General features: G+C 41.6%; 2 protein-coding genes across 6 annotated transcripts in view; one reads left to right on the top strand and one right to left on the bottom strand.

Moving 5' to 3' along the window:
- The window catches only part of ANO10 (anoctamin 10), a 124,760-nt gene extending 102,488 nt beyond the window's left edge, over positions 1-22,272 (bottom strand). Inside the window, exons 1-4 of one of the 5 annotated variants that reach the window (XM_072328355.1) lie at positions 22,223-22,272; positions 2,703-2,852; positions 1,526-1,708; positions 737-871 (exon numbers count right to left, since the gene is read on the bottom strand). In XM_072328355.1, coding sequence (XP_072184456.1) covers positions 737-871; positions 1,526-1,708; positions 2,703-2,841 — 457 coding nt within the window. In that variant the 5' untranslated portion in view covers positions 2,842-2,852; positions 22,223-22,272. Of the gene's footprint in view, positions 1-736; positions 872-1,525; positions 1,709-2,702; positions 2,856-4,807; positions 4,884-13,821; positions 13,915-22,222 lie in introns of those variants that run through there. The other 4 variants (XM_072328352.1, XM_072328356.1, XM_072328351.1 and 1 more) reach the window with 4 other exon arrangements.
- Positions 22,273-22,306: 34 nt separating this feature from the next.
- ABHD5 (abhydrolase domain containing 5, lysophosphatidic acid acyltransferase) overlaps positions 22,307-26,186 on the top strand; it is a 28,863-nt gene continuing 24,983 nt past the window's right edge. Inside the window, exon 1 of the mRNA XM_072328350.1 lies at positions 22,307-22,447. Coding sequence (XP_072184451.1) covers positions 22,341-22,447 — 107 coding nt within the window. The 5' untranslated portion in view covers positions 22,307-22,340. The remainder of the gene's footprint in view (positions 22,448-26,186) is intronic.

Here is a 26,186-nt window from a genome sequence, read left to right as displayed (position 1 = left end):
AACATTTGCAGACCACAAATGAAACAATAAACATATGCCATACTACTAGCATTGTTCACCCCAAAAAGAAGCAAGTAAACTTACTATCAATAAAATATTTATTCATGAGCAGGAACACATTTATTTCAATGACTTCCTGTGGCCTTCCCCTGTAGATTTTGTAAAAAACAATTTGTTGGTGGGTTTTGGTGTGTTTGGATTTGTTTGCTGTTCTTTGGTTTTTTTTTAATAACACAAATACTTTGGGTACCAACTAAAAATAACAGATAACATCAACTTACTTGAAAATGTATTCAACTCAAAAGAATGTAAAGCAAGAATATCAGTCTCATAGGAAGACTAAGGATGGAATGGCCCTATGGAAGTCATCTGGTCCAACCTCCTGCTCAGAGCAGGTCCAGCTTAATTGAAGCTGTGGAGGATACAGTCCAATTAAGATCTAAAATCCTCCAGGACAGAATTTCCACAATCTCTCTAAGATCCTGTTCTAATACTTGATTTTCCTCACTGTAAAGAACATTTTCTTAATATCTACTTGGAATTTCCTTTGTCACACTGTACATCCATTGCTCCTTGTTTCACCATTATGAAAATCTGAGAAAACAAGATAAATTAATAGTGTGATTTACATCTTGAGAATTTATTTTAATTGAAGGAGAATTAAGGCTTTTTTTCCCCCGTGAAGACTGTCCTAAGTCAAGATGCTGAGATATAGACAACAAACTACCTTGCTTACCAATTGATTTTCCTGGATATAGCTTTGCCTGTGGATATCCAGGGATCATTTTTTCATCTCTAGCTCTCAAGTTTTCAAGCTCATGTTTGATGATATACTGACATTCTGACATTGTAAGGAAATTGTGATTGTCATCTAAGTAAAAAAAGAAGGTAGTAAGAAATTGTGCAGCATAATAAGATAACTGAGACAACAAAAAAATTACCAAAAAAGACCAGTCCAACAAATACTTTTTAGCAAAACCTCCGCTTTTAAAAATAAACATTGCAGGAAGAAGTTTTCAATAACTAGTACACATTTGCCACTGCATTTTTGACTACCCAAGTGGATTAAGAGAATGAATTTGAACACAAAAGAATTATGAACTGCTAGAGACTGGGATAGTGTACCAGTAAGTACTAGATACTCTTGATCTGTTGAAAGACTCTCAGTTAGGTTTCCACTATTTGTCAATCTCAGAATCTCTATATCCATTTCTGCTATACAATTTCCAAAGTATTTTTCTGAAAACTGAAAAAGGAATAAAATCACAGAATCATAGAATGGTTTGGGCTGGAAGGGACCATTAAGATCATCTCGTTCCAGCCCCACTGCTATATGCAGGGTCACCCCCCTCTAGACCAGGTTGCTCAAAGCCCCATCCAGCCTGGCCCTGAGTTTTTCAAGAGCCACAGTAACAATCATAACACCATTCCAAAGGGTAAATAAACTATGAAAGACTTAATAGTGAAACGGATAATAAATGTACCCATAGCTGTGTAATGATACAAAATGTCTAATAAAGCTTACCTGCAAAATCTTTGAAAGTTTTTCTACTGCTGTATGTGAAACTTCTCATTGAGTTATCATTACACTCCTTCACCAAACCCACAGTTTCGGCTCCCAGCAACAGCCTTAAGTGGGAAGCTCCAACTAGATAAATATTTGCATCTCCGTTTTCCGTAACCAACGGTTTAATCAGTAGTTGTGCACCTTTGAAGTAAAAGAAGACAGAATATGGAACAGAATACATAAAAATTATACCTAATGAAAATTGTATCATAACCTATCATACTGGACCCGGTCATCAGAAGCACTGAAGCTGTATTCTTACAAGGATGAAGAATCAAGGTTTCAACAGCATACGATATTCATAATTTTGCAGGGTAACCCTCTGCCATGGTATTGTTTCTGTGGAGGTGTTTACTGAATATTAATTGGAACAATGAGGACAGTCTGGATTTACTCCTGTAATGCTCACATCACATCAGTAATCATTGCTTCTGCAGTCCCACTAGTTTTAAGAAGACCAGACCTCTGAAACAAGCCTCCAAGCAAGTTTGTAGTCAGAGATCCAACATCTGCACAAAGTTTACTGACCACCAGATGTCAGATACAACAGTCATAAACAGTGCCTTTCCAAGAGAAAAGAAAAAATTCTAAGGAATCACCAAAAAAAAGTTAACTGACTTTAATTCTTGGAAGTATATTGGAACACCGAGAAATGAAATATTCTCTGTGTGAAAACATACAAGCTAGAAAAACCATAATTAAAAACCAACATGAATTTATCAAGATTAATTTGCTTCCTGCTAACCCAACTGTACTCTAAAACATGAAGCCAAGGCTTGAAGGCAGAATAATAGATGTAACGCATCTTCATTTTGGTAATGATTTGGCAAGACTTACAATCTTCTCTTAGTCAACATGAGAAGACTGTCACAGAAAGTCACTAAAAATCTAAGTTACATGAGTTTACTCCAGTTTCACCACTAAGATGGAAGGATTCTAAACTTCAGGAGGCACATGACCTTAAGCCACTGCTCTTAAATGATAACAAGCAACTTCAAAACTGAAGAATGGAATGGGACAGGCTAAACAGTAATTACTTTTATCATGAATCACATGAAAACTAATTTTCTGTCTTTCTCCATATTATGACAGCCAATCTATTACAGAGTGTCACAGAAGACCCTGTTATACTCACCTCCATCAGCCTTTTTGTCCACTATTCTTTTAGTGAACCATTCTACAGTTTCCTTTTTGGTGCCTTTTGCAAGCTCAATTACTACCAGAGGCCTGAAGTTAGGCTCAAAAGTATCCAGGAAAGACCAAGTCTCCTTCATCTTTTAAGAACCTGCTAAGTACAAAACCAAAACAAAAATGGCAATACATATATATATGATATCAATGTAAAGAATGCAAAACTTCACTATAGTGTGCTACACTTGTCTGTGCTTAACAAAGTGGCAGGTAACCATTTATGTGGACCAACTGAGTAGAGTACTATAAAGCATTTGAATAACCCCTCTGACCATCACTTAGCAAGATACTACCAATCTTTTGGGACATGTATATCTCACTCTCCAAGTATTGAAACTGTTTTTGCTATGTATAGGAAAGAATTGGTTTTGGAGAACGAAAATAAGTAAATAAAAACAAAGTAATAAGGGAGAACTATCTTCAAAAGCTCCACCTTGCAACGTCCTACAGCATAATAATCATCAGCAAATGAAAACATTGTCAGAAGACAACATTAGTCAAACAGCTATCTGAAATAAATAAGCTTTTCCTGGTAAGAATGCAAATACATTATACTTTTATGGAGGTACTTTCTCAGTTAATCTTGTGAAGCTTTAACCAAGTATTCCAAGGAAACTTAAAACACCTTCTCACACACACCCAGTGGCGCAGAGGTATAAAGTGCTGCTTGCAGCACCGGAGGGCCTGGGTTCGAATCCCCAATGTGGCGCAGGGGGTAGAAGTGCCGCTTTGCTACACAGAGGGCTCGAAACCCGGGAGTTGGACTCGATGATCTCTAAGGTCCCTTCCAACTCGCACGATACTATGATACTATGATGATGATACAGACAGGCAAATTACGCTCACAGCAATTAAAAGATTCGTTGAAAGTTATAAGCCAAGTGTTCTGTGACAAAGTTCAGTCATAAAGTGCTAAGCATCAGCACAGACTACTCACGTATAATATTAATCACCCAACTGAACTATGCAGTCAATACTGTGCCTTCAGTTCCTTATAGGCACAGTTCTACAGTGATAAGTATGTAATTTAGATTTACAGCTCTGAACCCGAGCATGCAAACATTTAAAGAAAATGCATTAGATTAATAAAATACTTTTAAAAGATTTCTGATGCAAACCTGTACAAGCAGAATGAGTCGAAGGGAAATGCAATCAGTGTGATAAGGCATTGTAACTGCAGTGCCAGTGATTCACTACATCATCGTGACGAGTCAATTCACCTTACTGCTTCACTTTCCATAGTTGTTTTATGTATGTTTATACATAAAGATAATAACTGCCACACTGCATATCTTGACACAGAGGCATTGGTAAACGGTGAATATTGTGGACATCTTTTCAGAGGAGCACTTCTGGGTGTCCCAGCTGCCACAGGGCCCACGCCAGCCAACTTCCAGCATGACAACAGTCTCTGCATGCACACCGTGCTGTCTGGAAGCATCACTTATGCACAATCCCTGTGGTCAGTGCGGTGAGTGAGCAGGACCTGCTGTTAGCTATTGCAGCCTTACTGCTTTTGAAACAGAGGAGCGCTAAAGCCCTCTTCAAACCTGCGCTCGCAAGGTTGGTACCACAAAGCTGGTTTGATTCAGCACGTGCAAGACCCAGCACTGAGTCAGCGGGACATAATGAAATAGTTAGCTTGAATTAGTGCACACAAGGCCTCGCACACTCTGCAGAACACCTACTCTCCTATTTTCGCACAGCGAAGCTCACATAGATGGGTAAGCCTGGCTAGCGCGACACGAGGTCATGAGCCCACGGGGCCACCGCCTGGACAGCAGCGCTGCCACCACCGTGCCAGGGCGGCCCAGCAGACCTCTCCTTCCCAGGAGCCGCACGGCCGCAGCGCACAGCCACACTCAGCCCCTCCCGCACAGCAGTCAATTAGAGGCCGCCCCCAGCCCCGCCCGGACCCCCGGCCCGTCGCTCTCCCCGCCCCAGGAGCTTCCCGGGTTGGGCGGCCGGGGGAAGACAGGCTCCTCCCCCACGGCGGCGGCGGTAGCGGCGGCTCCGACAGCACAGCCCCACCACCCGCACCCCACTCACCGCCAGCTCGCGGCGCCACATCCGCAGGGCGGAGCCGGGCTCCGGGAGGCGGGCTGCAGGCCTGGGCCGGCCCTACTCCTCCCATTGGCGGAGGCGGTGCTGCCCGCCCTGTCCGCGTGTCGCCGGGAGCGAGGCCGGAGGCGGCCCTTAGCGGCCCTTAGCGGCGGTGATGGGAGCGTTGGTCGGACGATGGTGCTTTGTTAGTACTTAAAATGATTAATCACTTTTGCGTCGACCGCGTGCTATCACTTCAGCCTTCTGTTTTGTGCGCCCTTCCGTTCCCATGTTGTCTCCTCTCAGGCCAAGGCTTTCCCTGGAGAGCTTAAAAATCCTGCGCTTCAGCCTGATCATAAAATCACGGAATCATTAAGGCTGGAAAAGACCTCCAGCATCACCTCGCCCAACTGTCTTACTTTATACTTGAGTTTTCTTTGTTTGACATCGGACTCCAGGGCATCACATCAGAATCCTCCAATGTCTCTGCGGGATTTAGTCTCTGTCTTTTAGGCATTATTGGCCTGACATCTGCTCTGACACATTGGAGCTTCCAGAGTAACATTCCATTACCCGATTATTTTGGCCCTGTGCATAGAGTCGTTCAAAATCATTGCCTTTTCTTGTGGTAAAGTCGTCGTTCCGCTTGATGGGGTCATTTAATGTCAACATTCCCTGATGGTCCAGCTACGTTTCTCAAATGCCGTCTATCCACTAGGTGTCAGATTCTTGCTGCACAACGAATTCTTAGCAGTACACTACAAGCTTTCTAAAAGGTTTACATTCTGCTAACTCATAAAGGGTAGCACGTTACCTCACTCTTGCAAAACGACAATAGGATTTGTAATTATAGGGTGGGTGTGCCTAAAGAGTAATGTGCACAAGTACACACTGCTGGCACGGTGGAAACCTTCTGATCAGGGTGGCAAAAGGTAAATTACTTTGTAACAAGTATGTTCAGTTCCAGTGACTAGAATGTTTTCATTAGGATTAGCTAATTAAAGATGGATCAGGTTTGCCCACCCTAAATTGCCAACTGCACTATAATTATAGCTAAGTATAATCCCAAGCTTGCATCCATCTGTTGCTGTAGTCCAATCTTGTGATTGTTAGCTGCTTATAGCATCTTCATGGTCTGCCTCTGTCAGTCACAAAGGAGGCTATAGCCACAGTATAACGGACAGAGAGAAAACAGAACCCATCAAAATTTCAAGACAGGAGCATATTTTTATTCTGTGGTTGACCCTCTTCCCTCTGGACTACTAGCTACCATGGTACTGAACTAAATTAACTCAATGATATTCTCTTTTGCACCTCACTGAAATCCTGCTCACATTCTGAGTATAGCTCAATGGCTAGCTGTGTCCATCCAGCATCTCACAGCTAAACATAGGGTGAGACCTTACCCATATTCCAGCATCACAGTTTTCTTCTTTCTGTGCCCTCAGTGTGAGCTGTAAGGCTCTGCCCCATATTTGCACCTACTCTGACACTCATCAGATCCTTCTCTGGGTCCATTCAATTTACCAGCTCCTGTAGGTAGTTTTCTGTGCTTTGTTTTGTTCCATTTTCATCATTTAAATTGACTCAAAGAAAGGCTAGATAAGGCCGAGAACTGCCATAAGGTAAGCACTTTTCCATACAGCAAACATAACCATTCAAATACATAGATATATGTATATATATATACCATACATATATGTATGGTATGACAACTACATTTGATATGGTCACATAAATGAGACAAATATTTGCTCTTACTTGAAGTCACACATAGGAATAACTATTCTCTTAAGATTCAGCTTAGGGACAGAGGCATTATAGAACAAATAAGAAGCAGTTAACAGCAATACATTCTCCCCATTCACAAGCTTAAAGACATATTGATTTCAATGTAAAATGGATGGTGAGACTTCTAAAGTTTAGAGTTAGCTGGTAATTACATCACATTTTTTGTAATTAAATTTATGCATTTGTTACAATAAGATTTGGTAACATTTTACCCACCTTCAATTGGTTGGGTTTTGTTTTTTTTTCATTTTGGGTGTCTTTTTTCTGGTCAGATTACACAGGATCATACAGGGTTTTTTCAACAGTGTAATAAATATTATTAAAATGTTTTTATTTTCCTGCAAATAGAGAAGAAAATATTTTTCAAGTTACATCTGGCAAAATCTTTATATCCTGCCAGGAACTGCCACATAAATGTGCTCAGGCAGACCTAGCATTGTTGGCATCAAAGCATGGAAGATTTGTTTCATAAACACTGACCAATATGAGGCTGATCAATTATAAACTGCAAGATACAAGGAAAATAGAGCTCTTTCATTTTCTGCTGAGTTGAGCTGATTAGAGATATCTAGTTTTATGCCAAATACCTAATCCCAAACTAGGTCATGAAAGAGAAAAAAACAAACCCTGTCCTGTCAAACCAAATGGAAATAGCATAAAAAGAGGATAATCCACCTAAGCCTAGAAGAAGCAAGAGAAACTGCTCTCAAATTATTACCCAGAGGAAGCTGGTAAAAAATCTTTATATATTAATCATTGTTTATAAATGAATTGATGGGAAATGAGTTTAAACACATCAAGATTCAAAGTTTATTCTGCCTGGGCAGAACGTATTTGATGTATTTGTTAGGCCAGATGTGCCTCAGAGAGGTCCTTGACTGATGAGCAGCATTAGTAAGGAAAATTGTGCTAACTCTTAACTAGGTTGTTAAATTGTGATCATAGTGGAAAGAGCTTAACCAAGGTTTGGGAGAGGCAAGTTCAGGAAGTCACTGTTTAGTAAAAGCCTTTCCAGAGGCCACTTTCCAAGAAGCACTTGCCAGAAGTAATGAGGTGATAAACTGCCTTACAGTCCTACTCGGAGGGCTCTGAATTATGAATGGCTCTGGGAGGACTGCAGAAGTTAATCATTCACCCCATATGCCTGAATTCAGCTGCTTTTCAGCTGCTGAACAACTGCAGATTTAGGCTTTCAGGCAAACCAAAACCAGACAGCAGTAATATTATCAGCTGTTCCCAACTACACCGGCAGCACACATGGTGATTGTTATTGAGCTTCATAAAATATTTCATGTGTTCTTACAGACAGCCTCCTGAAAGAAGCTAAATAAAATGCGTATGCTACATCTTCACCGTACCAGGTCTGTATTACTCTAACTTTTAAGTACTCTGAAGCATAAGTTTGGAACTGGCCTTTCATGGAGCTCTTGATTGTGAAATGATGAGTTGTGTAAGCTTTTACAGCCAACCCTTCGAACCGTCGTAAACTGATTTCTCTGGGGAAATGCATTGGCTTATCCAGTTAGGCAAGGGCTGCAGCACTGGCATACTGCTGTCAAAACAAACACAGATTTGACAGCTGTTCAACAGGTTTAAATCTAAAGACTCTGAGCTCCGTTTTCCTTTCATACAGCATACACTGTTGCGTTGTATGATATATTTACAAACCTGTATGTAATTTCTCTGCTTACACGCTGTACTCCAGTATGACTTGTACATCTGTTCACCTGACTGTTCTCACCACTGCTTGGAAAATGGCAAAACTACTTAAATCCATTTAAGTACAGATATCCTATTTCCACTAATTCCTATCTCTGAAGGTCCAAGCTTGTCATTACTGCTGATGTCAGTCTAGTTTACATACTATTTTTACACACTCAGAAACATAGTGTCCTCTTTATTTTCAGACAATCCCCATTGATGCCTACTGGCATTTACACATCCAAGGTTCAAAAATCAAAACAAAACCCACCAGCCTTGAATAAATCACTCTCCACTTTAAAAAGTTGAACATTTTAGTCACGGAACTTTGCAAAATTAACTCACAAACCATTGGAACTTGGCCCCTTAGGAATTATCAGCAACATGAACAGAATACTGAACTCGTGAGAAGAGTAGTACTATTTGAAATAATCAGTGACAGACCGCAGAACAATCACTGAAGTAATTCTAGCTGTTAAAGTGGATGAGTCAAAAGAGAAGTTGTTTTGCTTGTGATCTCTTCTAGCAAGCAAAGTAGTATCAGGGCAAGGAGATGTGCACATGGTATTGTTAAAAGACTACATGTGCTGATCTGCTTTTTGTATCTAGCTAGTTTCTTCCTAAATACAAAATCTGGTACAGTTTTTCACCATCTGAGTCCCATGTGTACCAGTGCCGTCATCAAACCTTCAGAACAAGGGTTAATAAAGACACATGGTGAATTCTGTCAGTTCAGGGGAACACTGAGCGCTGGGTGAAACTGAGAAAATGTTTAACCTGACCTGTCTGTTTTAGTCGTACATTTAGAGAGATATTTCTTCCATAAATTCTACATTCTTAGAGATTGGAAATCTATCATTATTAGTATCAAGTGCTCTCCTTAAAATTTAGCTAAGTCTGCTCGGAAAAACTTTGACTCTATCATCAAGGTTACTGAATTTGTCTTTTATTTCTGCAGCACATAATACTGTGATTTGATTTGAAGCACGCTCGTACCAAACTTAATTTTAAAAAGCCTTCATTTTAGTGAAATTCGTCTCCAATCGGTAATTAGAAATGCAGTGTGATAGAAAACATGAATCCTATTTCTGGTCTCATTTAAATCCTTCTGAAGCAGATGTCTAGTGTTTGTCAAGATAGAACTAGAGACTAACATAGTTCTTGCCCCATTTTGAGCTGCAGGAGGGCCTGCTCCTTCATACTTGTTGTACAGTGAGATTAGTTAAGGCAAAACAACAAACCAAAAAGGATCCTCCATTCTCAAAATCAAATGTCAAGTCAAGTGAAAGTCAAGAAAGGATTAACAATTAATACAGTCCTTAAATTGTCTTTTCCTGAGGGACTGAGAGGCGGGTACTGAGAACAAAGCATAGAATGAAAGTTCTGTGTTCCATTCGTTTTTAGGGAAAGTAAAATTGTTTCTTTGGTGTTACATTACATAACCAAGAATCTGCGTCCAAATCAGATTTAGCGAGAGCGACAGGTGTCTGGATACAGTGCATCTTTCTTAGTCCGGCTTGGGTGCAAGTGGGTGTATTGAAAGCTGTATGTGAGTCACAGCAATCCCACTGATGTTGCGTGTAAGGTCCTAGATCCCATAGGAACCTAATCCATTATAAGGTTACTGCAGTGCTGGGGTGGATGGAACCTTCTCTCTTCTGCATAGAGCCATGCATTGGATGTACACACCCTGACTGTTATGTGCTATGTGACAAGACCCCACTCCCTCAAAGGTCATGTAACCTAGGCAGGCTCCTTGGGCTAGCATATAGAGTGGGATGGGCCAGAAGTGCTGCCTTGGCTGTTAGAGAAAGCCAATTCCTCACAGTCAAACAAGACTGAAGTCTCTGAGAATAGAAGCAGTGCTATGCTACTAGCACCAGCTCCCAGTATTACAGCAGGGAACTATGTGATAAAGGCTAATGCTGAGATGTGAAAGGATCCTTTCTTAAATCCATACCTGCAACAGTACCTATGATATCCCACTTAACTGTGACAGAACTTGCCTGCTCTTCTTGGCATTCTGGAAATGCTGTGAGATACTGTCTGACTGTCAGCACTCACTTATGCTGCCACTAACCCAAGTGAGAGTAGCAAGCAGAGCTGGTCCTGTGTCCCAGCTAAGCCGGCTTGTCTGAATGTAAATCCTTCCTCCAGACTAAAAAGAGATTATTTCATGTGTCCACAAGTAGTCACTATACCAGCACAAGAACACAACTAGCACAAACAAGACACTCCCTCCAGCATTTACAAATGACTGAGCTGAAAGGCTGCTTTTACTGGTGTGTAACAATTGTTTTTAGAGAGATGGCTATCCGCATGCAGATATGCATGACCTGCTGTGTATGTCTGGAAATGTGGATCTGTGCAACAACTGGTAGAACAGGCTGTTCTGGGCCCATTCTTTCTTAATATGGTTGTGTACTCTGAAAACATTGAGAACTGAACTGGTTTCAGAGCTTTATGGAAGCAGTTTGAAACCCACGCTAACCTAGGTTTGAAACATAGTAATATAAAATATCCGGGGCTCTGAAACATTTCTGAAAAGCAGGAAAATTGCTAAGGGCAGAATTAGGGCAAGTAACGGCAATATTAAGATGATGTAATTAATGTACCTAAGCTAACAATCCACTTGGCAATGCGAATACAGTGTGATACAAGACTCCAGGTATCAGCATCATCTCAGTAGAAGAAAAACATCTTGTGAGTATATTTAGCTTTTCCACATCTCTTGCATCTCTCACTATATTAATAATGTGCAACGAGTTATCCAATACCTTTTCTTCCTTAATATTTAGCAAAGCAATCAAACATGCATCCCTTTTCATCTGACATTTTTAAAGCGTGCTTTAGGATGCAAAGGTGTGAGGTGTTTTGCCTTGGGCAGACAACAGCTGTGCCTCAGTTAGTTAAATGGTCTTTCAGGAGGTCTCAACATACTCCTGGGGTTTTGCTGTACGATCTAAGTAACGCAGTGATATCTATTATGAAAAACAACGTGATGAGTTTGTAAAAAAAATTAACATTGATTAAACAAAATGCAGAGCTGTTATGATAAGACATAGTGTCATCTGCATAGTATTCTTTTAATGATTTTTTTTGATTGATGGAGATTTTGCAGATAATTATTATTATCTTCCTGGACGTTTGTCATCTAGGCCTGTAATTGCTGTTTTGTTAGTTGTTTTCCCATTTATTTATCCTGGGGTAGTTAGATTTCAGTTTTGTTTTGTTCAGTATGTGTGATTATTCAACTCTGAGGAGCACTGGATAATAAAGCAAATTCACATTTATTTTATTTTATTTTATTTTATTTTAATTTCAGAAGTCACATACATGTATTTGCTATTTTAAATGTGCACGTTTGATACAAGACAATTTCAATAGCATCTTATATTTGTATAACAAGAAAAATGATAAAGAAATTATAGTTTCATAAAAAAATGAGAAGAAAGAATACATCAGCATTTAGCTGACCTTTCTCCAAGTATCTTCCATACTAGATATCAAAATCAAGCAAACCTTTAATCAGATTAATGTACCTAGACAACATTCTGAAGATATACAATGTAGAATCTATTCTTGCTTGCGCTGAATAACTCATACATACCTGATTTTTAATGTGATTTATCCATACTGCCTCCACGGAGTTCCGCTTATATAACTAGAGTATAAGCACTTGTATTTATGAGGTTGTGTGTAAGAGCTCTGACACATCTAGATGAGGGATAGGTTCTTCCTCCCTTCTGCACCTGAAGCGCTGTCAGCAAGAACTTCCCCCACCTGAGTGACCTTTCAGCTGACACAGAGATCCTCTGCATCACCGAGTGCCATGAACACAACCTTGGGCATCAAAAGCTTCTGCATAGGGCTTCCAACGACACAAGCCTGGTAATAGAACTGCAGCTTTCTGAAACAGCAGCCCAGGCTACACGGCATGTTATATAAAAAAGAATGCAACTCATACAAAACTCTAGCAAAACACTCTCAAGCATCCTGCTGTACATTTTTTTCAACTTCCAGCAAACAGTGCCTGAAGAATTACTTGTCAAGGCTCATACCCGGTCATCCATCTTTGGAGACCACCACTAGACAACTTCCACTGCCCTGCCTGCTCCTGCTTTTATATTACAGACTCGTCAGTCCCCAAGAGTATCACACTCCACTCCATCAGTCCCATGAAAAGTGCTTCCTTCTGATTGTTTTCCATCTGTTACACAATTCATGGGATCCCTCTGATTCTTGTATTGTGAGAATATGTGAATACTTGTTTCTTGCTGCCATCCATTATTTTAAGGATTTCTTTTATGTTGCTTTCAACCGTTTCTCTTCCAGGGCAAGAGTGCTAAACTCTTCATACATCAAAGCTATTATCTGCCTCTGAAGGTCTCGTCACCCTCCTTTCAATGTTTTCCAGCTCCACTCTACATTTTTCAATATGGTATAACTGCATATAGGAGTAAGAACACCTTTACCCAAATTAAAATTCCATTATTATTATTATTATTATTGAAATGCTTAATTTATTCTTGTTATTGATTTTTACTAGTCTAGGATTAAAACAAAAAGATGAATGGTACAGGATGCTCCAGGAATTAACTTGCAGCTACAGGACAGATATAGAAAGGAAACTGAATTGAATATTTATCTGTTTATCTGTACATACTAGTGTTCCTACAAGCTATGTAGTGATCTGCCATTACTCGGTGTAATGGTGTCATTTTTGCATCTGATTGCTAAAAACAAGCAAGACTAGGAAGCCATTCAATATCGCACGAGATATACTATATAAAAACACGGCTCAGAAATACAATCGAAGACAAAAGTTCTGCTGAAACAAAGGTGTCAGACAAAGCAAATACATTTAATATCCCCCCACCAAAAAATATTAAAGTACAATTCATTTGTGTCACCCAAAGCATGGAAAAAAGCAAGACAAAATCTAGTGTCTCACTTAGAAGAGGAAAGTGTATCCAAGCAACAGCATCAAGACACAAAAGAAATAGGTCACGTAAATGGAAGCACATAAATTTAGTAATCAAATGTATATTCAACAGCAAAGATAAATAAAGGATAGTGAAATAACTTCAGCACCAAGAGAAATGGAAGAAACTTAAGTGTTCCTCATCAGAACACTTTCTGAAGCTGGAAGATATCTGAAGCAAATGCACTGCTCTTGGTGGCAACAGTGAAACTGAAAAAGAGTTTCTGGGCAATTTGTTGAGTTGAATTTCTATGGAGCATAAAATAAAACAGATTTTGGTCCAGTAATTTACTTTTGATCAGCTTCATTTCTGAAACTTGATAAGAGCTCAAATCAGTCGGGTCTCTGTACACATGCAAGTGGAAGCCATGATGGGTAAAGATGCTGGTACAAAAGTACAATGTCAAAACATTTACTAGCATCACAGGGTCTTGCAGACCACCACTGGGTTCTGCTTTTGACCCAAATTAGGTGAATAATAAACTCCCATAGATTATGCAGAATCAAACTCTAAATTTAATAAAAAGACAGCACAGATCCTCACCATCTTGTTGGTGTGGGAAACAGCAGCTCCAAAGCCAGTCCTCTACTGAAGTCCTGAGAGAAACACCATTGGGAGAAACAGAGCACTTTTCCCTCAGAAGTGTTTTTAGCCAAAGGAGAAAGACACAAATGCAACATACATGGTGTCATATACTGTTGCATTTTGAACATTAAGATTACATTACTGTGTATTTACTTTTTAGTATCACTTCATTCTGTAGATTTGCCATCTCTGGGAAATAGCCATTGGCTTTGATCTGTGGGCACTGCTGAAGATAATGAACAAAGAAGGACTTCCTTATCACGCAAAATTTGTGTTTACCAGTAACTTCCACATTAAAAAAATACTGTCTGAGATCTGGATGTGTTTGACAAGGCTGGGGTAGTAACTAGAATCATAGAATCATAGAATTACTCAGGTTGGAAAAGACCCTGAAGATCATCAAGTCCAACCGCAGCCTAACCAGTACCCCATCTCTAAAAAAACCTCTGCTAAATCATATCCCTGAGTACCACATCCAAACGGCTCTTAAACACATCCAGGGATGGCGATTCAACCACCTCCTTGGGGAGCCCATTCCAGTACCTAACCACCCTTTCTGTAAAGAAGTTCTTTCTAATATCCAACCTAAACTTGCCCTGGCGCAACTTGAGGCCATTTCCCCTCGTCCTGTCACATGTTTTCAACAGGGCCAAGTGTCGGGTCCTGCATTTTGGTCATAACAACCCCAGGCAATCCTACAGGCTTGGGGAGGTGTGGCTGGAAAGCTCCCAGACGGAAAGGGACCTTGGTGTGCTGATGGACAGTCGGCTGAATATGAGCCAGCAGTGTGCCCAGGTGGCCAAGAAGGCCAATGGCATCCTGGCTTGTATCAGGAATGGTGTGGTGAGCAGGACTAAGGAAGTCATCCTGCCCCTGTACTCAGCTTTGGTGAGGCCTCACCTCGAGTACTGTGTCCAGTTTTGGGCACCTCAGCACAAGAAGGACATGGAGGTACTGGAGCAGGTCCAGAGAAGGGCAACGAGGCTCGTTAAGGGCTTGGAGAATCAGCCCTATGAGGAGAGACTAAGGAAGCTGGGGCTGTTTAGTCTGAGGAAGAGGAGGCTGAGGGGAGACCTTATTGCTGTCTTCCAGTACCTGAAAGGTTCTTACAGTGAGAGTGGGGCAGGTCTCTTCTCACTACTGACTTGTGACAGGACGAGGGGAAATGGCCTCAAGCTGCACCAGGGCAAGTTTAGGTTGGATATTAGGAAGAACTTCTTTACAGAAAGGGTGGTTAGGTACTGGAATGGGCTCCCCAAGGAGGTGGTTGAATCGCCATCCCTGGATGTGTTTAAGAGCCGTTTGGATGTGGTACTCAGGGATATGATTTAGCAGAGGTTTGTTGTTGTGGTACTGTTTTGTGGTTTTTTTTTTTTTTTTGTTTTTTTTTTTTTTTTTTTTTAAGAGATAGGCTACTGGTTAGGCTGCGGTTGGACTTGATGATCTTCAAGGTCTTTTCCAACCTGAGTAATTCTATGATTCTATGATTCTATGTCACTAACTAAGATATCTGTTATAAAGGGTACCTCTGCGGTTTGAGTGTGAATGCAAAAGTTGAGTGTCGTTTGGAAGGACAGTAAGTACTTGTGTAACATAGCAAGCAAACAGAAAAAGCCACAGAGAAACATTTGTACAACACCCAGAGAAAGTCAAAATAACAAACTGTAAGGAAACAATCTTTCTCACATTGTTTGGTATCTCATCTTCTCAGAAAAGTAGGACTTCGTGTACACTTGTTGTAAATAGAAAACAGTGTACCACAGATATAACTGGGTTGGCTGTTACTGGATTTCCTAATTTCAAAGACATTTGCAAGTGTGAATCTGGCCAGCAACAGGGAATAGAAGCATTTTTAAGCCATCCCAAAGCATTTACTAATCTTGATAGGCTTACAAAAGTTACATTTCTAGTAGAAAAGTCAAACTTCAAGGAGGTAAGTATTGTCCATTCTACCATTTACTACCATTTGGAATTAGTACAAATAAGAAATATTTCTTTTTACTTCATTGAATCCTAATCTTTTGTTCTTAAATAAGAGAGAGAGAGAGAGGGCAGAGGAATAAAGAAGAATTTCCCTCAAAATAACTATGAAAAAATTGTAACCAAATATTTACTGGCTTTAAATACGGCTTTCAGTGCTTTCTTGACACACATAAAGCAAAAGATTTTACAAGTTAACGTAATTATTGTAATTACATGTAATAACTGGGAGTTGGCTGGAGTTTTTATGAATCTGGTTGAAAACATTAGGAATTCATTATTTTCTTTCAAGAGCTGAAAAGTATTAAAAATAATGATTTCAACAGCAAAAAAAAAAAAAAAAGAAAAAGAAAAAAAGTTGTATGAAGTTATTTCTCAAGAGTAATGACTGGAAATTCTCAGGTTCGGAGATTACCACATATGGAGTAAAATACCCACAGGATACTTCCTCTCTTTACCAAAGGTAGACGTTTGGAGATTGTTGACCAATCATGTATTACAACATAAGGCTTACGGTTACAATAAAAAATGTACCTTTACGTAAAGAGAAAACTCCAAAACATTGCACAAGTTTTTATTTACAACCAAGAGGGTTTAGGATGAGATCACGATTACACCAGAGACGTTGCACTGTTTTCATAGGTAACAATTTAACCAGGAAGGGAATAATGATAGGGATTTTAGAGGGCTGAAGCCTTCCACATATTATCAACTGGAGTGGGACGGACTCCAGGACACATGATGGGATAATGAGCAGTACCAGTGGACAGGACTCCTATCCACTCTAGTCCACTCTTCCACCTCAGTTGGCCTCGATGGCATTAAAAACAATGGAAACGTAGGGCTAATTGCTCTGCAGAAAACCATGTTCTTAGTCTCTTTGCCTTCAGGCAGTTCCACTACACCTATGAAATTTCTGTTTATAGAGGATGTGATACATAAGTAGCCTGTTCTTAAAACCCCAGTGTCAGACTGTGACTGTATTTCTACAAGTCTTTATTTCCACTACCTCTTCCCTCGGAGAGCATTTTATTCTAATGTTTAACCTAAAATAACTTGGTTGTGATTTCAATTGAACAGGTTATTCCCATTTTGTCATAAATTCTTATTTATTTGTGGACCGGACTGTCATCATTTTTCCTACACATTCAGTTTTTCCTGTAGGCCCATTTACATTCTGGCTGCTCTCATCTAGACATTCTTCAGGTGGTCCACATCCTTCTTGCAACATCCAAAACCAGCTTTACAACTGCTTAACAAAGCAGAATCACTGGCCAATTCTTGCAAACTCTAATCCTTATAATACATCCCAGCAGGACGATTAACTTTTTTTGCAACAAGCCATTGTTGACTCATACGCAGCTTGTGACCACTCAAAGCCAGAATTACTATTGTACTGAACTGCTACCTAACCATTTTCCCCTACCAGCTGATTATTCCTATCTAGGTCTATAGCTGTTTCACTTGAACAGCTTCCCATTTTTTACTTTTTTTTTTTTTTTTTTTCATATTTCTAATTGAAACTCATTTTGTATTCTGTCTCTGTCCTCCAACATACTTAATCCTTTCCTAACTAATACATTTGTGACTCCAATAAGCATTTTCACTTTTATAAACATCCATCGGGTCATTAATGACTAGCACCAGGTGCTGAATCTGTGCAATCCTATTTGATGTACACATTGCCCATGTGGTTGAGCACCATCCTGCTACTCTGGTTTTCCAGCAGGCTCTGCGTGTACCTAATTGTAGATCAATGTAGAACATACTCTATTAATCTGCTTAAGTGAATCAAATTAAAATGAACATGAAAATCAAGATATATCACATTTGTAGCTCTTCTCTATCCACTGAATTGGTCATTCTGTTATAAAGGCAATTAGATGTTTGAGATATATCTTCTTGCTGACAGTTATTCTCTGTTATTTTTCAGCAGTGCACAAGCATTTATATCTCACTGTTTTTCTAAGAATTCAAATTTATTTTATTGACCAAATTCAAATTCAAATTCAAATTCAAATTTATTTTATTTATTTTATTTTATTTTATTTTATTATCAATTTTATTTTATTTCACATTTCTTCTTTTCTCTCCACCCTTCCCTTCACCGTACTTGTCACTCTATAGCTTCCCTCTTTCCTACCCAAAAACCATACATTCTCAAAGATACTGACTATTGACACTGAGATTCTGTCAGCAAAATCTTTAAATACTCCAGCATGAAACTAAAGAGGGATGTGAGGTCAATCTGAAAATACCTGAGTTGAATAAGTGCTCTGTCCTTGTCTTAGCTGAAGCTAAAATCCTAAATTCTCTTGTTATTGCACCAGTTTCCTGATTTCACAGAGGTCTAGAGGTCAGCGTCTTTCTGACACCTTTAGTCTTCCCACTTTACAGTTAGAGAACCACATCTACCACACAGTTAGTATAGTTCTAGACTGATTCTTTTTTATTAGCCTGTTAGTTGCATTTCATTTGGGTTTTTGATTCTTTGATTCTACACCAGCTTCAATATCACAACTTATTTTTTCTTCCCCTACACATTTCTTTCTCAGGTCTGAGCAATTTAGCCAAACTGGTTTCTTAACTACACATTCTGCCTTCCCCTCATGATGAAAACCAGTGTTTGCCTTTAGTATCATTCCTTTAAAAGAACTAGCAGCTCCTGTGAATTCACTCTTCCTTTTACCTGTTATACAAGCTTTTTAGGGGACTCCTAACATCCAGTTCTACGAGTTCATTTTCACCCTTCATTTTGGTCCTACAGATCACTAAATCTGCTGTTTCATAGGCAGTTTCATTTAACCTCCACCCTGACCCTTTTCAGTTAGTTGGCAGTTGCTGGTTTTAATCAGCCTCCTTGCTAGGTACGGACATTCCTGTAAGTCCTGAAGGGCTCCAGCTTGTGTGGTCATGTAAGTATTCATATTCACAGACAAGGAAGACAAAACAAGGTCGAGGCATAGGGAGACTGCCTAGATTATATGTCCTATCTCATAGAATTAGAATCATAGAATTACCCAGGTTGGAAAAGACCTCAAAGATCATCAAGTCCAACCACAGCCTAACCATAGTACCCTAACTCTAACAACCCTCTGCTAAATCATATATCTGAGCACCACATCCAAATGGCTCTTAAACACATCCAGGGATGGTGACTCGACTACCTCCCTGGGGAGCCTATTCCAGTGTTTAACTACCCGTTCTGTAAAGAAGTGTTTCCTAACGTCCAACCTAAACTTACCTTGGTGCAACTTGAGGCCATTTCCCCTGGTCCTGTCACCTGCCAGCAGTGCGAAGAGACCAGCCCCGTTCTCACTGCAGTCACCTTCCAGGTATTTGAAGAGAGTAATAAGGTCTCCCCTCAGCCTCCTCTTCCCCAGGCTAAACATCCCCAGTTCCTCTAGTCGCTCCTCATAGGGCATATTCTCCAAGCCCTTCACAAGCCTTGTTGCCCTTCTTTGGATCTTCTCCAGCACCTGAAGTGTCCTTTCTGTATGGAGGTACCCAAAACTAAACTCAGTACTAGAGGTGGGGCCTCAGTGGTGCCAAGCACAGGGGCAGGATTCCTTCCCTAGTCCTGCTCACCACACTGTTCCTGACACAAGCCAGGATGTCATTGGCCTTCTTGGCCACCTGGGCACAGTGCTGGCCCACATTCAGCTGACTGTCCATCAGCACACCAAGGTCCCTTTCCGTCAGGCAGCTTTCCAGCCACACCTCCCCAAGCCTGTAAGGTTGCCAGGGGTTGTTTTGACCAAAATGCAGGACCCGACACTTGGTCCTATTGAAACTCATGCCATTAACCCTGGCCCATCAATCCAGTCTATATGCAGCTGAAAGTCTCAAAGTGTGCTCTGAGAGCTAGCATATATGACCCAGGAAGACAAAATCATAGCACCCTTAGTGGAAGCACCTTTCCACCCACCTGAAAACAGGAGACTCTGTCTCTTCCCAGCCACTCCTCTATCCAGGAGGGAATTTCAGGGTAATCACATGTGAGTCATACACACTGGAACAGGCAAGTACAAGATGAAAGTTCTGGCTAGCAACACTTGCTTGTCATGGTCTCAGCTCTTGCTGGTAGCGATATATAACAATAAAAACATATCAACCCTCTCTGAAATACATTTGCTTCTTGAAGCACTCTTTTTGGCCTTCCCACAGGTGACTCTTGCTCACAGTTACACAACTTCCTACCACAACTGCTGTGGGCACATTTCTAAATTGTGCAGGAGAGGCTCTGAAAGCAAAATGTATCTCCTTTCCTACCTGGGCTACCTGGAATGCAAGGTTCAAACTTTCAGCTGGAAGTCATGCCTGACCATAAACATGGAGAACATGTGGAATAGACAGCTGAAGAGGAAGAACCTGTAAGTGCAAGAAACAAAAGGGCTTGCAGAGGCTTTATTTAAGTAAATTACATGTTTCTTGAAGGACCACGAGGATGCAACTGGCGTGAACGCTGCCATCTTAGTTGTTGCTTGCAAACCAGAACAGGAACAGTATATGATGCTCCTTTTATCAAGCTGCTGTTTTTATCTCTTTCATATAAAGAACACTCATCAGCAAACTTTTTCCCTTCAGTGTGTACACATTTGACATGGTCAGCCTTCCTTATGGCTTTCGATCAGACAGATTTTAGCAAGCTATCTGTGTTGTTTGGAAAAGAAAGATACTAAGTGGGTCATCATGAAAAAATGTGGATGATAAACACTTGTGCTCTGTTTTCATTGTCAGTCAGCTCTAGCTGAGAAGCAGCTACTTGTGATGGATCAAAAGTAGGACTGCAAGCGTAGGACTTAGAAATGAGAGTTCCAGGTATTTGAAATATATTGACATAGAAAACAGTACAACTCCAAATTTTAAATAACAAAGAATAATGATATGAGATATAATAATGAGATGGCCTGACATCTAACATAGATGGCCTCAAAAAAACTTGAAGTCAAAACAAAGCTAGGTGACTTTGACACTAAGACTTCTGTAATGTCATATAGAGTCTTTCTTTAGCATAGACATTGATTTTTCAACTCAGTACAGGGCAAGAAGGATCTGGGAGGTCAGATGGATTGCTTTTCTTGTCCCAGCTAAGAGAACTTGTGTATTCCTGATGTTAGCAGGAAAAATACATTTGCAATGGAAAGGAAAAAAAGAAAAAAAGGAAGCTGTAGGGATAGCAAGGGGAGCAGACATTTGTGATGCTTGTATACATATATCACGTTATTTTATCACAATGAAAGGCAGAATTTTTTCAATTTAACCTCACTTATATTAGATGATGGGATTTGATGTTGGGGGAAATTCTTTACTCAGAGGGCAGAGAGGCCGTGGCACAGCTGCCCAGAGAAGCTGTGGATGTCCCATCTCTGGAAGTGCTCAAGGCCAGGTTGGATGGGGCCCTGCACAACCTGAGCTGGTGGGTGGCAGCCCTGCCCATGGCCAGGGCTGAAACTGTGTGGGCTTTAAGGTCCGTTCCAACCCAAACCATTCTGCGATTCTATGACTCTAGGAAATGGTTGGATGTAACACATGCACGTTCCATGCTTAAACTGGACTTATGAGATCTCGATGCACGATTCCCTTGAAGATGAAGAAATTGTATCCCTTGGGGCTGTCGTTTCAGGCTGTTTACAAATTCCAGGGAGCATAACGGCAAAGGTTTGCCAGTGATCACAGACCTCTGCTTCCAGAGATATCCCTATTTTCAGTAAACAGCACATTTCAGAGGAACAACAGCGATAGACAAACGACAGCTCTCCGGAGAAACGTTCGATTACCAAACCACTGTGACACTGCGAAACAAACTGTAGCCGAGATTGCGAAATCTTAACAATCCCTCTTGTTACAACTGCAGAATGGTTATAAGCTGCGTTCAATTAACCGAATTACCACCGCAACTTTGATTAAAGGCTTTTCGGACGCCCAACAGCGCAGCAACCAGCCTCCCATCCGCCCTCAGGTGCCTGAGGTAGCGAGCACAGCCCGCTCTGCCCGCACTCTCCTCCCCGTAGGCGTGGCCACGTTAAGCCTTTCAAAGCAGTCGAAACCGAGAATGGCAAGGTGCGTGCCGTGTGCTTTTCGGCTGTTGGGAGGGACGTGCCTTGCTCCTAATGTGCTTCTTATACATGCAAACAAGCACAAGTGACCGACTCGAAAATCCAGTGCTGACCCCTGTGGTCGGAGGTTTCTGTTTGTGGTCGGCCCCTCTCGCGCACAGAACACTGCGATCTGTCGCGCTACCGTGCTCGGACTAACAGCTCCGAAACGCTTCTAAGGACGGACAGAACCGCCCCCCCTGCCCAGCCCAGAGCTCTCTGCCCCCCGGTACGCGAGCAGCGCGGTGCCGTGCGGGGATGTGAGCCCGCCATGCGCCTACCCGCAGCCCTGGAGGCCCGACCCCGAGCGCCGCTCTAGCCGCCGTCCCCGCCCCGCTCTATGGTGTGGGCGGTAGCGGCGGGGATGACGCAAGGCGACGGCGGCGGGCGGGGCCCGTGATGGCCGGTGCCGCCGCCGTCTCGCTGTCCCTCGCCGCGCTGCCGGCCGCCGCTCCGCTGTCAGCTCCTGCCGCCGCCATGGCCGAGGAGGAGGCGTCCAGCGAAAGGTGAGCGGGGTGTGTGGTGGGTCTATAGGCGCTCATACCTCTCTGTGTATCGCTGCCGTCCGCCCCCCCCCGCTCCCGGCGGACATGTCTGCCAGCTTCCCGCCGCCGCAGCCCGGCCGGCCGGCTGCTGTCCGCCTGGGCGCGGTGCGGGCAGCCTGCCGCCGTGAGCCGCTCTGCGAGGGGACCGAGGGCACAGCTGGGAACTGCAAAGCCGTGTGCGGGTCGGCTGCCTTTCCCCTGTTCCGGAGCTGCACGGCTAGCTCAGCTCTACGCACTTAACTCCTTTCGTTTCTCTGTTCCGGCATCCGCTCAAAGCACGGCAGCTCTGCCTGCCCCGCGTCTGACAGACCTCTAATGCTGTGTGTAACTTCTGACTCACAGCTCATCTGCGTTACAGCTGCTCATCACTCCGCGGCCTGATGTGAAATAGTCCCACACAGCATCTTATGTTACGCAGTCCCACACGGTGTCTTTTGCCTGTGTGTACAAATGGGTTCATAATAATCATCTCAGCGCCCAGCTGTGCTTCTGTCTGTGTATTGTTTACTGCTGCATGCCTTCTCATTCTGTGTGTTTGAATTATATCTCTCTGTAGCCTTCAGCTTCCAAGACAGAGCTGGTTTTGTACCCATCTATTGCCCCAAATATATTTTCTTCCCTCTTATTTCCTACTATAGAATATCCTGTCTGTGTATCTGCTTTATTCATGTAGAATAATAGAATGGCTTAGGTTGGAAAGGACCTTGAAGATCGTCTAGCCCCTTCTGTGGGCTCGTTGCCCCCCATCAGGTCAGGCAGCCCCATCCTGCCTGACTTTGAATGCTTCCAGGGATGGGGCATCAGGTTCTTTGGGCAACCTGGCCAGTGCCTCTGAGTAAGAATTTTTTTTCCTGACATCTAACCTAAGTTTCTGCTCTTTTGGTTTAAAGCCATTCCTCCTTGCCATAACACTAACAGTCCATGTAAAAAGTCAGTTGTGCTCCTGCTTATAAGCTCCCTTCAAGTACTGGAAAGCTAAATAGAGGTCTCCCCATAGCCTTCTCTTCTCCAGTTTGTGTAAGCCCAACTCTTGGTCTTTTGTCTGCTGATCTCTTACACTTTTATGGTTTTAGCCCCAAAGTTACCGGAGCAGAATATATCTAACTGTGCTGTAGTCACACATGCACTGTATCCCCTCTATCAGAGGTGTAGGCGTGCTCTGTATCTACTTTTTATACACATTTTTCATAATTCTTCATCTTTTAAATATGAGATCTTGTATCTCATTGACAACTGTGTGAAATGCCTGACCCCCCATCAAGAAAAACAAACTCATTTACTGCTTTTTCTTTTCCCTCCTCCCCTTACCCCCCTATTTCTTTTTTAAAGGAATTCTGCTTAAAATTCCTTAACAACTTGCATGACAATTATGCTTTGCATTCATGACTTCATATCCAGGATGCTGTGGTTGCATGTTGTCACATTACACGTCTGTTCCATCACCTTTCCAGACTATCTGCATTCTCTGCCTTGGTCCTCTATTTAGTCTTTTTTCCAGCCTCTGGATTTGATATTTCATCCTAGATGATTTGCCACCATGGTCTGAGCAGAATTGGGCTATGTGTATTTTCCAGACTTCCTGTTGTGCCTTTGCAACCATATGCACACTGCTCTCGTTTCAAGTATAAACTTCAAAGCTTTCTCTTTTCAGCACTATGCACTTTGACCTAATGTGTAACTCTGCTATTTCTTCCTTTCCTCAAACTTAAAATAGCTTTTTCTTTACTAACACAGATTTTATATATATATATATACACACCTTCTGCATCGTCACACATCTGAGACCTCAGTTCCCTTCTTGGTTCTGCATTCTTTCTTAGCCATTCACATTCATAAAATACACCTCACTTGTAAAGCCTCTTGTTGATGATTTACAGGTTTTCTGAGTAAGAGCCTTAAAACAGCTCTGCCTGAACTTGTTGTGTTTATAGGTTCTTTCAGCATGTTAGCCTGAACTGTATTAGCTGCCCAGTACGATCACACAAAGTACTGAGTGCTGCTAAGGGAGTGCCAAGTGCTCCAAACTGCAGTAACCTGCCAGGGTTACGGGAGTGTAACATGGCATCATCTGGAGGTAGGGTACACCATAGGCTTCAGAGAGGATTTTGACAGGTTTCCTGTCGTGCTTTACTCAGCTGGATAGCTTTTAAAAGGACTTGGTTTTCAGGAAGCTGGCAGTGTCCCCTGCTGAACAATCAGGGCCGTTTATTTGCGGAGTCTTTCAGAGTAAGCTCCCAGTTCAGCGAAGACTTCTGAGCCTTCTAAGAACAAAATGTAATGTTTATTTTCCATGAATTCAGAAAATGCGTTAGCTGGGATGGAATGTTGGCACTCTGGGTTGTTAGGACTCTTATTGGCCTGTTCCTAGTTATAACCAAAAGCAGCATTTCTCCTACTTTTCAAGTTGTACAAAACTCAGTATCTGGAGGAAATTTGCAAATGATTGAAATATGTTAAATACTCCTGAATTTAAAGCTTTGTAGCAGTGAGAGGAAGGCTTACCATATGTCATTAAAACCTTAAATAATGCATATAAAGTTCACTTTATCTGCTTGGAGAAAACATTGTGACTCACCTTGTTGTGCAGTGTGCTGTGTTGATTGAAATCTAGTAACTGCGTAAGTGTGGTGAAGACAGAATAGCAGTGGCTCAGTTGCTTTATAGATCTTGACTTTGTCCTGAGGTAGAATGAGAAGTTTAACAAAATAAATGTTTTGCCTTCTGCTGTAGAAGTGATGGCCTGTTCAACACGTCACCTTCTCATGATGCTTGAACTTGTTCACATCCTTGAGCCTTCTCTGTGTAAGTTGCAGAAGCAGATTCCTACCTGTGAGGCACAGCTACAGTAATCCTTCTGCTACTGTTGAACTCACTTGCACTGAATTTGGCAGAACTGTTTATAACTTATCACAGTATCACAGTATCGTGCGAGTTGGAAGGGACCTTAGAGATCATCGAGTCCAACTCCTGGGATTCGAGCCTTCTGTGTAGCAGAGCAGCACTTCTACTATATAATACCATATAATCTAGCTGGTATTGACAGCCATGAAATACATGTACATATCTGGAAATAAAACCCTGCACAGAATATCTCTTTCTCCTTCTGAGATGAGTGTAATAACCTTATTTAAAACAAATAAATTAGTGAAACGTCAGTTTGCTTGCGTGTGGCATGTAGTCTCACAAAGTAATGGCTGGGGGAAATATGTGAGGACTGTACACTGTAAGTATTGGTATGACACCAGTAATCACACTTAGTTTTTCATTAGTACTTTTGAAGCGAGCTGCTTGATGAAATAAAAGAGAATGATTTATTGTGTTTCATAGAACCTATGCTTGACTGTGAGTATGATAACTCACAGTGGTATTGTACTGATGTATTAAAGCATATGCTGGTTATATCATCTAGCTTTGAAATGCAGGTGGACTGCTGAAAGCCCATTTCTTCTTTCTTTCCTTGGTGGAAGGTGGCACTTTCTAAAGGCCTGTCCTACAGCACATGCTACCAGCAACAGGTCTGGGATCTACAGCCCCCATCTTTACACAGGCAGTGAAAGCGTAAGTGTGCTGTGAGGAGCATGTGCAGGGAGAGGTTAAAGAACGTGTGCTTCCTCCTTTATGCTTTTGTCTTTTCAGTGATAGGGTCATGTCTATCATAGCTTCAGTGCTTAGTGCCTTTTGCATTATATTTGCATGCTCA

Source organism: Excalfactoria chinensis, chromosome 2 (assembly GCF_039878825.1).
Source record: "Excalfactoria chinensis isolate bCotChi1 chromosome 2, bCotChi1.hap2, whole genome shotgun sequence".
NCBI classification, from domain to species: Eukaryota; Metazoa; Chordata; class Aves; order Galliformes; family Phasianidae; genus Excalfactoria; species Excalfactoria chinensis.
Note: the sequence above shows the minus strand (reverse complement) of the source record. Positions and strands in the feature narration are given on the sequence as shown.